Raw genomic sequence first — 15,508 nt, 5'->3', positions numbered from 1 at the left:
AAATAATGTTTAGGATAATTATAGAACTCAAATGTTTTTGATAACAAACTATTCATGCAATTTTGCCTGGTCCTAATAAAATATAAATTGACAAGTCTCTTTGTCACAAAATTTGGCATATTATACTTTTCAAATATATATTTTTACAATTTTATTAAAATAGACTATATACTTAATTTGTGGGGATTATTCACACTTCAAATGAGAAACGGAACCTACAATTCTAAACTAATAATAAAAATCATTAAAAAAAAATTAGTAGACCAAAGTCATTGACAAATATAAAGAGCCAACTTCAAATCCTAAACAAACTAATTCACCTGAAAAACACAAACTTACTTATTTCAAAAAAAATACACTAACTTACTTATTTTAAGAAAATACTACCTTTTTGGGTATGAGTTATATGAAATCTTCAAATAATTCAATATATTTAACTGTCTTATAAATACTAAAATGTTATCTATTTTTTAATTTTTTCATTATATATAATTAATACTTTTAAATGAGTTACAAGTTTTACTTATTAATACAGTGGACACATTTCATAAATTTATTTTTAACTTAGGAAGTTAGTATAATTTTAATATCTCCTCTTCTTACTTTGTAGATAACTTTTTTTTTAATTGCGAGTTCTTGAGTTTAAGTCCGTCAGACGGTAAATTTTACGCCTAATTAAATGGTTAAGCGTGTTTATGAGTTATATGCTTAACTTTTGTGACCATATTATTTTTAAAGTATATAATCCTATTATTCATTCACTCCTAATTAGGTAATTTTAAGTGAGAATCAAATACGAATTCATAATCATAATAATTAAAATAATTAAAAATTAAAATAACTAAAAAGTAATAACCACTTCACTTTAATCAAATTAATTTACATTTTTTATTAATCATATTATTTTAAGTGACAAAATCACTAATATTTTTAAAAATATATTTTTTCTTATTTAAATAACCCACATTTAAGATAGATATATAGATAAATAAATAACTAATTGTTTAATAATTCAAACTTAATAATTCACTTAAAATAACTCATAACCGAACACGACCTTAAAAGGCTGCTCGATTAATTTAGAATTCTTAATTATTATAAAAATTCTAATCTTGTAATCATGTATTTGGACGATTCATTAACAACTTGCTTGTAGTTATTTATCCAATTCAAACTACATACAGAGACTCTGCCACCTGGCAAAATCCGCCTAACTGACAACAAACTACTTTCTGTATTATTTATAATTTTGATTATTGTAGTTTCTTTTTATTAGTTATGAAAATATTTTGTAATAATAAATATGTATTTTTTTACAAGAGTATAAAATGTTTTTTTTATTATAAGAGTGAGAAGTATTAGTTAAGATATAAAATTAACAAAATATTTTTTCTTTACATTTTTTTATAGATCATATAATTATAAATTAACATGGGATGGACTAGTGCCTAACTTTAAAGAAGAAGAGGTTAGAATTCATTAAGTAATTACTTACTTATTTAGGGCATGTTCATTGAGGTTTTTTTTTTTTTTAAATAATGATATATAATAATAAAATAAATGTATTTTAGTACTTTTATTAACAAATTAAGGAATGTAAATAATAATAAAAAAGGGGCAATGCACTCATGTTAAGTTATTTAAATAACTCTAACTAATAAATATTTGTGTCCCATTTTCAACTCTAAGGAAATTAAAGTATTGATCATCCAATGGATGGTAATGTACTAGTATATGGTAGGATTTTTGGGGAATTTAATAAAATTAAATAATTTGATGTTTTAATTAATAATTTGAATGAGTTGATTAGTAAAATTATTGATGATAATATAAATTATTTGAATTAAATTTAAAATATAGTAGTGATAGAGAAGGAATATGAAAGTGACAAATTGTATTATTTCCTATTCATTCTCTTCCATTTATTTTTCTTTAAAATAATAATGAAATATATATTTATTTTATTTATAAAATAAAATAAAAATAGAAGTTAAAGGAGAGGTTACGTCATTGTAGAATTGAATGATGTTATGATGACAGTTTTAATTTGAAAGAGAGAAGAAAAAAGATGGATGAATACGGAGATATTTAACCTGGTCCACACGTAATTCCTCTACAGTAATCCAGAACTTTGAGTCTTTTGGAGAGATAAACTCCACAAATTCTAATAATAATAATAATAAATATTGATTCATCAAAACTATATTATATAATCGGGAATAATCATCTTATAAGATTAATATATAAATAAATAAATAAATAAAAGTGTAGTGGTATGGTAAACCTTAATTTAGTTTGGCAGAAAAATACTTACATTTCTAATTAAGTGGATGCCAGTATGTATACCGTATAGGTCGTAGTCTACTGTCTATGTCATTTCCACAAAGCACTACATATATACTAACTAATATTACACGGAATTATTATTTTATTCTATTTTATTACAAGTACAAAGAAAAAAATGAAGGATATATGTATATATTATTAACTAGGATATTCTTTATTTAATTAGCTCAGCTCAGCTGACTCTTCTCATTTATTTATATATATATATATTTTTTTAATATGAGAATTAGTTCATGATTATACTTTCTATTCTTATATGAAAACAAGACTACAAATTTAACATGGTATGTGAAAGGTTTAAAAGAGAGAAAAAATAATTTTATTTTGAAAAAATGACCATATTCAAGAGATAGAGATTTTAGTCTTGACCATGTGTAAAATATAAAATTTTTATTTTATTTTTAAAAAATACACATATTCGGAAGATTTTTGTCCCGAATATGGTAATGTGCAGAGAAAAGAAAGAAAAACAATTATTATTATATTTTTTAGGGGAAATTATTATGTTCGAAATATTTTTATCCAGATAAGGCTATATTTGATTTTTTTTTTTTATTTATCTCTTCTACACAAATGCGAAATTACGTCAGATTTGTGATAATATTTTTGTTCTCAACTTTGTTCTCTCTATCACACTACTAATCATTTATATAGTCTTAAATATTTTATTTTTTATAAAAATTTCCAATTCCATGTGCCAAATGAGCTGACCGGGTAATCCCAAGGAGCCAGGCCCACATACGGCTTCTTGGATGGGTTTGGTTCGTTATCAAGTGGTCGACACGTCACCTAAGAGGTCGTTAAATGGTGGGTCCCAACGAAGAATGAGAAGTGTATATAGAGCTGTGAGCTGTCTCATGTGTCAATTAGTTCCAGCAAATTAATTAAATTTAATTAAATACGAGCTCTGATCAAAATTAAATTAGTTAAACATACATACATATAACCTTATAGGGTTAGAGACATGAACAAATTATTTAGTTAAACTCACTCAATTTTTTTTTTATTATCTAATAAAATTTAATGTAATAAAATCTTTTAAAATTTATAATAAATTTATCCTAATTATATACTGATTTTTAAGATAAACATATATTTTTGTCATGAGTTCATTTCTCTTAATAACAAATACTTTTTTTGAATTTTTTACATTAAATTTAAGCCACCTAAATTATTTTCTTACATTAAGTTCTAACTCTGATTTCCGACTGTATCCAAGTTTTGGGTGATTTGAATTCATAGTTCATACCAACAAGACTCAGTTACATGGCATGATCTAGAGTTTTGATTACAAAAATGTCCATCTATTAATCTCATAATATTGTTTATTCAAATTAATGATATGATTATTGAATAAATATATCAAATTTGATTTTATGTACCGTATTTATTTAATAAGAAAAAATGTTTAAAATTGTTATAATATTGATTTTTTTTACTTAATTATTTAATTAATTATTAAAATAGGATAGGGGGAGAGAATCATATTTTTTTTTCTGGCAAATGAGGTGAATTCTTTCTCCTTTTTCCATCAAATTTTCCTCACTTATCATTTCTCTTAATCTCTCTTCATATTTCTTTTTTTCTTTTTTCGGACAATAGCATGATGTCGCATTATTCTCTCACAATTTTTCAGTTATTGTATTTCACTTATTAAATGAAACATATATACAAAAGTGAAGCATCATCCATTTTATTTATTAATTTTTAACGTTACCTTAGTGGAAATATGCGTAGGATCTATTTAACGCAATTTTTCTCCTCTATCACTGTTCTTAATTATTTTAGAATTAATTTAAAACACGTCAAATATAAGTTATTGAATATACAATGTAAATATTAAAAAAATATCAAATATGATACATCAAATTGATGAATTAAATGTAATGTCTTAATTAATAAGTTTAATAGAAGCAAAATCAAATTTAAATTTATCAAATCTTATTTAGAATGTGTTTCTTATATATAATATATATAAATTATTTTGTTTAGACATATATAATTCCTTAAATTACAAAATATTGGTCCAACTTGTAATTCGGTCTAGGACTTTAACTTGTTCTACAACTATAAAAAAAATGTATTAATAATACATGCGGTTTGAGCTCAACATATAGCCTAGTGAGCTATTCTGTTGAGATGTGAATATATTTTGACATGTTGACTATATCTGTCGTTAAATATATAAATGATAAACATAAAAAAATACAAATATATATAATAATATAATAATAATAATAATAATATTACTGGCATAGAATAAAAATATTTCAATATTTGAAATCATATTTCATTTAACAAGACTCTTTTATCAAAATGATGTTGGAGATTTGTCACAGAATCGAATAATCTTTAAACATCGATGATTAGATGTAAGTATGGTTACGATTAGTCTGGTTGGTTCACAAAAATGTCTAATTATCCACCAATGTGTAATATTTAGAGAAAAAAAATTTTATGTGGAAAAGTTTCGTGAGCAATCTAGATTTATTGTAGAGGATGATTTTTCAATTAGTTTTTGGGACGACATTTGGTGTAGTGTCAAAAAATTAGCTACAACATATATCTTGAACTTCCTTTCATTGCTATATGTAGAAATGACACAATTAATGACATGTTTGATACTCGATCCAGTGATTTTGCTAGTCGAATTAGATATAAAAGGAGATTAAATGTTATGGATAGTTCGTTCCATAATAGAGTTTTACTTTTGTAAGACACAAACAAGTGTCCCCGTTTGAATAAGATGTTATGCGTTGGCAACGCATGAATAGTTTCCATGTGGGACATTGCTACAAGTTGTTCGCTAAGATGAGTTTATATAATTTTTGTTGGAGAAATTTTGAGAGTCAAATATTCAATCCAAAATCTCGTTCTTTGGATGAAGCGTTATTCACGGTGAAATTTTAAGGATGATATGTGCATAAAAAATATTGTATTATGGTTAGTCGTATGTATCACGAGAATGTTGAACCGACAACTCACTTATTTTTGCATTATCGAGGGGTGACTAGTATCTGAATTTTTTTGTGGAATATCATTAATTGAATGATGTCCGAGTTTTTTGGTAGTTGTTGAGAAATTTATATTAACGTGGGTAATATGATGGACATACATAATTAGGTTATCATCCAAATTATTATTTTGTGCATTATCTGGTTGGAGAGAAATTATCGAATTTTCACTGATAGTAGTCGTTCGATGCGTATTATTCATAATGTTATTATTATGATATTTTTTTAGAATCATTCCGGAAAGCCAATAAAGTCCGTCAGGAGTTAATCGTTCTTCTCGAGTACTTACAAATAGGGATGTAAATGAGCCGAGCCGAGCCGAACAGTATCATGCTCGAACTCAACTCGTCTAGTATATATTCGGGCTCGAGCTCGGCTCGAGCTCGTTTCGAGCTTTTACAATCGAGCTCGGCTCGTTTAAAGCTCGTTTAGAAAGCTCGTTAAGAACTCGTTTAAAGCTCGTTTAGAAAGCTCTATTTATTAACCCTAAGTTTAATTATAGCTTTATAGGTTATTATTATATTAATATAAATATAATCATGTAATAATATTCATTATTATAATATATATTTATATATTACTATTTTTTTAATAATTTATAAATTATATTTAAACAATATTATAATCGAACGTGTTCGTGAGCCTATAAACGAACTTGTTCGCGAGCTTATAAGCGAGCCTATAAACGAACATGTTCGTGAGCTTACGAGCCGAATATCGAGAAGTTCAAGCTCGACTCGTTTAAATTTTTGAGCTTTTAAACGAGCTTGAGCTCGGCTCGTTAAGACTAACGAACGAGCTCGAACGAGCTTTTGTCGAGCCGAGATTCGAATAGCTCGTGAGCACCTTGATAACCTATTTAGTAACGTTTTTTCTTTTTTTTTCTTTTTTTATTTTCGTGTCATTTTTTTTTTGTTGGTTGTACGCTCAAATCATTTTCATCATTTTTAATATTCATGAACATTTTCTAAAAAAAAATATTAATTTGTATTAAAAACATCATATAAATTAATAAATTATAATTTCAAAATAAAATAATTAAAAGTAGACAAAAGAATACCGATTTTACCCAGCCCGGGAATTGTGATATTACTATGTTAACCTTCCAAATATAAAAAAAAAGTTCATTGATTATTATTAACATAACTAAATCAAGATTATGCCACAAATAAGTAAAAACATAGATTTCTCACTTAGGTAAATAAACAAATAAGGCAAACACACAACATGACTTTCTAACAATTTGTATAATAATAATAATAATAATAATAATACTTAGATACCACCATCAAAGATGTTGCACTTACAAAAAAAAATCAGTAGTTTAGTGTAAGCTATTTGAAAAAAAAAAAATTGGAATAATTTGTTACACCTTTATTTACAGGATGGAACCTTTTCATTAATCCGTAATTTTTGAAGTAAGCAAAATTAAATTATAATTTGTTACATAGTTAATTTATTTTAATTGGAATTATAACCAATATTTCTAAATTCAGTAACTAGTAAGTACTGTGAAGTACGGCTAGAAATTTTATGAATCATTCTATTTAACTTATGCCACGTTTGTTTATTCGATGTGAAACAAAAAGTTAAGTACTAATTAAATAATAAATTATAAAATTTAACATCTAATTAATCTAATCTAACAAAATCATGTACATATATAAGCTCCATTCATACACAATATTAAGGAATTAATCTTATAGAAAAAAACTGAGAGAGTAAATAATTGAAGTAAACCATAGGCTTGGAATAAAGTGAAATCAACCATTTTAAGTCAATTTTGCAAATTTATATATAAATAAATAATAAAAATCTTAAATTTATTTATGTTTTCTCTATATTTATGTCTTCGCATTGATTCTAGAAAAATCATTAATTGGCTTATTATTTAGGGCGAGATAAAGACTTTTAAGTAATTAATTCATTACTCCTATAATGGAGACAAGTGGAAGAATTGAAAAATGATTTTCCATGACCATATAGTCTAATTGAAACATATTTATTTTCTTTTGTGGAGATGGCTCTTGCTTTGACTGTTTATTAGTCAGCAATTTCACATTTTTTTCTCCCTGTTAGGTCCAAACACTTGAATCTTTCCTCCCACTTATAATTTTAATAAATTTCAATTGTTATCCTCTTAAATTTGATTACTTATAAGTTTGTACGTAGTACATATACATTTAAAATGATCGGGTTGATATAAATATGAGATTCATAGCCGATGCTAAATGTTTTAATTTGTCTGGTATGATATTCGAAGAATTTATTTTATTTATGTAAGTTGTTTGTTATTAATAAAATAGATACGAGATTAATCTTTCTAATGAAAAAAAAAAAAATGCATCAAAATGTCGGGAGGAGCAATAATAATGTAGTGTAATTGTCAGCACAACAAATGAGAAGATTTCTGATGTGCAAAAATCCAAACAAGCAAACCTAAAAATCAAATCATATGAAAAAAGTGACCATGGTAACCATATATTAATTAATGGAATAAGCATGTGCTTAACATTCCAAATATATTGGAATCTTTTATTCTGACTTTTCTATATTTTTATCAATTTTGGTAATGAGTCATTTAATTCTGAAATTTTTGAGGTACAATTTATGTTTCTCTCTTAAAAATAATGCAAATAAATAAGTTTTTAGGGCTTAAAAAAGATATACAAAGTCAACGGTGGATGAAAAATAGGAACATAGAATATATTGTGTGTTAGAGCTCATGCTCGAATTTTAAAATTGTGAATTTTGCTTCATATATTGACATTGATTTCTTAGAATTTTGAGAGTTTTATAGTGGTATGTCTTTTATTTATGACGAAGATTCTTAATATTTGTTAGACAGGGACGAACATAATGATTTTTTGAGAATAAAAGTAACATTGTTGATTGACATGTAAAGTAGTCTCACGACTAACAAGATGATTAGTGATTCATGATAATCTTGTATCAATACTTATGTACTGAAATATATCATGTTCTACAAATCGAAATTCTTGATGCGCTGACTTCCATGTTATTTTTGAACCATGATCTAAGATCTTAATTGACACTTCAAGATTGAAAAGTTCTAAATCCCTATTTGCAAGACTATTAATAGAAATTTCAAATAAAATAGGTCTACTATTGACAGTAGAAAAATAAATCTAACATGAGACCGGGGGATAATTCCATTCTCAACCTCTCTTATCTTGGTTATTGACCTATTCTTGTGAGTAAAATATTTTTTCTTTTTTTGAATTAAAGGAGAATTAACATGATCCCAACGCAATGACTCTATACTTAAACTCAAAGTGTATTCAGATAGAATCGAACTCATGATCTTTTGGTCTCTTAGCATTAAGTTATCTTGGAGGGGTGTATATTTTTTTAACTTTAGTACTGATAATGTATTTTTTATATTTGCATTAAGTTTGTAAAATTATTTGTAAGAAATCACTTGTATTTTATTCTTAATTATTAGAAAGTATAGTACAAGAAAAAACTTAGTAAACATTAGGTTGATTTTATATTTTGGAATTTAGATTTCGTTGATTATAAGTATTAAAAAAAAAAAAAAAAAAAAAAAAAAAAAAAAAAAAAAAGAGAAAAAGTGGAAAGTTACAGTTTGAGTGTTTAATGGAGAGAGAAAAAGCGGTAGACGTGATTTCAATGATATGGGTCCAACTCTAAGTCCTCTTCCTTGCCAACATAAATTGAGTTAACTCCCATTCTCTTATTATTATTATTATTAATTATTTATTTATTTTAAAACTAAACCCCCTCCCTGTATTTTCTCTCTATATATATATACCCACTCAACACATATTTGTCTACCTGCAAATTAAACTACTTCACCCCCACCACATTAATAGCTCTCTTTCTCTCTTAAAAGCTTTCTCATTAATTCTAGAATGGATATGGATATGGGAGAATCCAGCGACAACACCACGACCACAACATTATCAAATTCATCATCCGCTCCAAACAATTCTCCTTCTAATTCTCCTCCTCCTACCCCTCTTGTTACCGTTGTTAGCAGCCCCTGCGCTGCCTGCAAGATCCTCAGGCGCAGGTGCGCTGAAAAGTGCGTTCTTGCCCCTTACTTCCCCCCCACCGACCCTCTTAAGTTCACCACCGCCCATCGTGTCTTTGGCGCCAGCAACATTATCAAGTTCCTGCAGGTAATTATTTGAAAAAACACATCTTGTATGTGAAGATTTGAAACTAAGACATATTAATTTCTGCCAAGCAATGCATTCTAACTGCTTTTAGATGGAAAATAAGTCAAAATTGACACTTAATGATGTTTGGTTGGTAATTGGTTGGTGGGTCATATTTTTCTTTTGCGCTCATTTGTCTTTTGGACTTGTTGAAATGGCTAATAAAAAGAAACAATTTGCAGGAATTGCCTGAATCACAAAGGGCAGACGCGGTTAGCAGCATGGTTTACGAAGCAAATGCGAGACTAAGAGATCCAGTTTACGGGTGCGCAGGGGCTATATGCCATCTCCAGAAACAGGTGAACGAGCTCCAAGCCCAACTGGCAAAGGCTCAAGCCGAAGTAGTCAACATGCAATGCCAACAAACAAACCTACTCACCTTACTTTGCATGGAAATGGCTCCATCTCAACACCCTTCTTCAAACCAACAACAACCCATGTCTCTTCATGATAATTACATGATGAATATCAATGTCAATCCATATACTAATCTTAATTCCCCTTCACAGATCAACTTCCAACCCAACTCAATCTGCTTAGATGACATCAATCTAAGTTCATTCTGGGCTGAGCCAGAGCCTCTCTGGACATAGATCGAAATTGTAATACCAATTAAGTTTCATCTTCCGCCCTTAATTACATTAATACATATACATAGTCATCTTTAATTCCAGATGCAATCTCCTCTCCTAACTTTAAAGCCAAACAAGCAATGGCCGGGAAGGAGATTCATTAATATTAATTAATCAGGAATTCAATAAGATTAATTAATCACTCAATTCTATATGTACTTCTCTGATCTCATCTCCATGTATTTACATATCTACTAATTAAATTAAATTTTTACTGCTTATTGTTAAATTCTATCGTATCGACAATAAGAGGAGGATATCTTCCGCTTTTTTAGAAGTCTTGGCTGCGTCTGTTTAAGTGTGTTTGTGAGTTATAAAAATAACACAAAAAAAAAAAAAAAAAAAAATTAAAGACGACATCAAAGTTGAAAAATACAACATTAAAGTTGAAAAGCAATACATTTGATGAGTTTTCTAACGTGCTTTAATTTTTTTTTTTCAGTACTACTCTTTTATTTTCCTTCTTTACCAAAGTCATCCACATATATAAAACTAACCCGTACCGAATTAGACACCATATGTCATAAATATTCTACATGCCTCCCACCTAATATAATCTAATTTAATCTAATCTAAGGCTTTGTTTGACAATATTAATTAAAGATTCCCCCATCAACACAATCATTTGTTTTTTTACAAGTGTGCTGGTCAATTCCATTAAATATCACAATAAAGTACAATGAGGTGAAAACAAATAGAGCTATATAGAAAAAAAGAATATCATCATGCATCTTGCTCTGCAAGCAATAATTATGTAAAATAAAATAGGATATATATATATATAACTAACTCATAAAATCTGTTTTTATGACCAACATCCTAAATTGAAGTGAGGATCACAATTGTATTGTAGGTCGTGTTAGCCTTTTCAATCCGTATCATAAATTCTTGTTTCATACAAGAAAACAAAGAAGAAGAAGAAATTACCGACCATATTTTGAGTTGGGTTGCAAATTATAAGTATTTTGAAATTGTAGAGAAACTTGTATGATCATAAATTTATTTCACTCGGGTTTAATTATATCATGGTTAAAAGAATTCCACATTAATGACTCCTGCAGTACTATAAGACAGTAATGATTTTTTTTCCTTGCTTACAAACGAGACTTAATTATTTAGGTTGTGGTCAACTATTTGTTAAGTCAATCATAAATGTGGAGCCCCCCGTAAGCTTCATTTTCTTATCACTAGCTTTTATAAATGTAAAAAATATCCATCACTAGCTAAAAATTGTTATGCTTACGTATAAGTTTAATTGATGAGCAATATATATATTTTTTATTTTCATTAAAAATATAGATAATTAATACTGTTTGTATATTTTTTTATTCCAAATCTAGAGATGTTTATCCATTCCTATACATAGTCATTGAGAAGATGTCAAATTGGATTAATTGAGATTTTAATTTTGAACATTTTTTTTCAAATTTTACCAATTTGAAATTACTTATTGTTATATGAAACGTTTCGATGGTTTTAAACTCAGACAACATATTATCTACGTCCCATTTATAAATAAAATATCAATGTAACTAATTTAATTACCGAATTTCAACGAACTGAAAGGTTTTAACTAAAAAAATTCAGAGAATTAGTAGTCAAAATTTTCATTTCACTGAAATTCGATAGTTTAGTGAAATGCATATTTTATTTATTTATTTATAGATGTCACAGAGATAATAAGTTAACGACGATTTAAAACGTTAAGACGAAACCTCGTTTTTGTATAATTTTAACTATAAAAAGTTCAAAATTGTGATATTTGAAAGAAAAAGTCCGAAATTTCTTTTACCCCAAGAAGAGCCCAAATTTGACAATTCAACAATTAATCTTAATTATTTTTTAATGTTGAAAGCTTCTATCACTTTAATCCTCGTGACCTTCATTAATTTTAACCTAAGACATTTTAAGTAATAATTAAACTCAGCGCCTTAATTTGATCTTTTAAGAACCACTTTTATTATTTAAACTAGCTAGCATAATGATTTTTAAGTATTGATGGAGGAAGAAGATAAAGAAGCTATTAGGTGTGAAATGTACTAATTAATCTCTTTCAAATGTCTCCGCATTAACATATAACAAATGAGTAAACTGTGAATTTGAGTTTGATTAATGTAGATGTATTATTGAAAACACAATTCACTTTTCTTTTTCTTTTTTCAAATAAAGATTGGATCATATAATAATTGAATTAATATAGTGTGTGTCGTATGTGCATGTGTATGCATGTAGGTAGTAATTATATATATAAAAATAAATATAGTAACGCGGTTTGAAGGTGTTGATGAACAACTAGATCCCAATTGATGATGATGATATATATATATGGGGGGCTTCCTTCCCACGTGAGCTCGGATCCATCTTATTACTCACCTGTCGGCCACCCATATCTATATTCTTTCTCCCTTTTTTATGACCACCGTACACATTATATATGGACTACTGTAGCCGATCCCTTTCCCAAAAATATTATAAACTTAGTTATTTCTGACATGGCATGGAACCGGTAAAAATGTTTATGGTAGTTCAACTCACATTCCGACTTAAGTATCCATTTAGCCTCACATATATCCAAATTAACAACCGCTCTCGACCCGGCAATCCGAAAATTTTAAAAATTAGGATTATATATATATATATATATATATATATATATATATATATATATATATATATATATATATATATATATATATATTTGTAAATATAACAGCGAACTCGTTACACTTTTATTAATCAATTCTAAAAAAAAGTTCACATTAATTATGTCTAATTTCATTTAACTCACGAGGCGGGTTTAATTTGCAGGTTTATGAGTACACATGTATATATTCGTCTTCTTAATTACTATATAAAGAAATAAATAAATTAAGTAAGTAAGTAAGCTGATTTCTGATTATAACTAGCCAGGTGGTTTCCTTATAATAAGTATGAACGATCCAACCTAGCTAAGACTGTCATAAATTGGCCGCAACTTTTGCATTTTAAAAGTCTCTTTTTTAAAAGAATAAAATACTTTTCATATATATGGTAATTAATTGGTAAACTATATATATATATATGAAATGTGAGAATATGAATTAATAATTATAGTACATAATTGGCTTATTTAATTTGATCTAGCTAGCTATATATACATGGATTATTTATAAACTTATAAATTGAGTTAATTTGTAAACTGGGTATTTCTTTATTTATATTGGATTTTCTTATATCTGTTGTATCTGTTATTGAAATTCTTAGCTAAAAGTTCGTTTAGTTCAGTCATAGAGTTGAATAAAATATATAAAGTTACAAATAATTGGATATAGTCCTAGCTACCTTTAATTACAATGATGATGGATTTGACTAGCTAGCTAGCTATCTAGCTAGATACGAGTTAATTCATATTTGCGCGTAGTCTTGCTGCAATGTCTAATTAAGAATTCATACACAAATTCACTCTTATCCTCAAAAATCTAACTAACTAGACTAGACTATATATAATGTAAATAGAAACTCGTGTAGTTTTAACAATAACAACAATAGTACTAAAATAATTAATATTCAATAAGGTCATGCTATTACTATATTTTTAAAATTCAAATAAATAAAATAATATAAATACTGATCAGTAGGCTTTATATATTATATAGATAGAATGTGAAATGATACTTGCAAAAGTCAGTCATTTAATAAAAAAAATAGAGGGGTGGGACAAGATCATGTAGATGTAGGAGGTAGCTTAGATTAGCTTAACATTTTAATTTAATTTTGTTCAGTGTCACTTATTAATGATATGATTCTGAAATTAAAATGCAAAATAATTAATTGAATCCTTCAATTTCTTTGTCTAGATACTACTATACTACTACTAATAATAATTTGTTTGTCTTATTGTTTCTCTGTTTCTCACTAATGAATTGCACTTTATTAATAAGCTTATCTTTTGGTCATGAAGAAGAGATGCATATATTATTAATTTGAATCTGTTGGGAGAGGGGGTGGTTGTGCAGTCATGTAAGTTGATATTCCCTTGCTCCCTTTCTCACCTTTTCTCACTTCAAATTTATTTATAATATTTATTTATTTAATTAATTCATTTGGGACCACCACTTCCACTACCCTTAACTAATTAACTACTCGTCTACCCACCACCTCTTTTAACCACTCTTATCTTCATCACTTTTCCTTTTTTTTTTCTCTCATTTAAACAAAATATATATAAATTGGCCCAAATTCAACTTACTAAATGGGCCACCATATGAATCACCCCCTTTATCTTAAGATTTATCAAAGCCCATTAACGAATGTAATTTGTTTGTTTTGGGCCTGCTTCCTTCTAGTTTGAAAGTTGCTTACCATTTTGTTATATATATATATATATATATAAATGAATATAAAAAATGACGTTTAATTTTCAAAATGTTTGTGGATTAAAAAATATGGTTAATTTGGATATATATATATATATATATATTAAAGTAAATAAATACTTGAGTCAGATTATGAGTTGACTTAAAAAAAATTTAAAACAGTTAAAATTAAAAATATTATATGTATCTTTTAAACTTGTAATTTAAAAAAACCAACTTCAACACTTTACTAATAAGATTTTATATTTTAAATTCAACACAAATTTGATAAACTCAACATTTTAATTATATAAATTCAATTTTTTAACTAAATATTATATATATACTTAATTTTCAAAGTATTTGAATTGTCAGGTTGAGAACCATAGTTAATTTATATATATATATAATTAATTGGATTACAAACTTAAAACGGTCAAAAATAAAATTTAAAATTTAATTTTTTAACTAAATATTATATATATACTTAATTTTCAAAGTATCTTGAATTGTCAGGGTGAGAACCGTAGTTAATTTATATATATATATAATTAATTGGATTACAAACTTAAAACGGTTAGAAATAAAATTTAAAATACTGTAAAAAAAATTTCACTTTCGTGCGGCTATAAAAAACATTTTATTTTTAAATAATCCTTTTAAAATTAAACAGTTTGTTGGGGAAATTTGAGGAAATGACCCCAAAATAAGGCCTAATAGCCGATGGTGCGGGCCCAAGATTTTTATAGCGCTGGTGACCCCCAAACATTTTTCTGCCGAAAATACCCCCGTTGCGTCACGCACCCTCCCGTTGCGTGACGCACCTGAGGGCATTGTGAAAAGTCCACAATGCCCTTACTATATAATTAAAAAAATTCCAGTTTTTCTCAGTTCTTTCTTTCTTGTTCTCTCTCTTCACTTCCCATTCTTCCATTCTCTTCCTTCTCTCTAAAAAGACAACTCCCGACGACGAACTC

At 27.2% G+C, this 15,508-nt stretch overlaps 1 protein-coding gene across 1 annotated transcript; it reads left to right on the top strand.

The window, feature by feature from the left end:
• Nucleotides 1-9,188: 9,188 nt before the first annotated feature.
• Nucleotides 9,189-10,355, top strand: LOC124915031 (LOB domain-containing protein 1-like). Its single transcript, XM_047455678.1, has 2 exons — nt 9,189-9,526; nt 9,748-10,355. The coding sequence occupies exons 1-2, from the start codon at nt 9,257-9,259 to the stop codon at nt 10,156-10,158; spliced, it is 681 nt and encodes a 226-aa protein (XP_047311634.1). The 5' UTR covers nt 9,189-9,256; the 3' UTR covers nt 10,159-10,355.
• The last annotated feature ends 5,153 nt before the right edge of the window (nt 10,356-15,508 follow it).

The sequence above is a fragment of the Impatiens glandulifera genome, chromosome 9 (genome assembly GCF_907164915.1).
Source record: "Impatiens glandulifera chromosome 9, dImpGla2.1, whole genome shotgun sequence".
Lineage (NCBI taxonomy): Eukaryota > Viridiplantae > Streptophyta > Magnoliopsida > Ericales > Balsaminaceae > Impatiens > Impatiens glandulifera.
This window is presented reverse-complemented; position numbering and strand designations above follow the sequence as displayed.

What these genes read in the sequence shown, in the direction of transcription:
- LOC124915031 (XM_047455678.1), top strand. Translation starts at nt 9,257, where the DNA reads ATGGATATGGATATGGGAGAATCCAGCGACAACACCACGACCACAACA. An exon ending in ACATTATCAAGTTCCTGCAG is followed by an intron (nt 9,527 to 9,747) that starts GTAATTATTTGA and finishes AACAATTTGCAG; the next exon opens with GAATTGCCTGAATCACAAAG.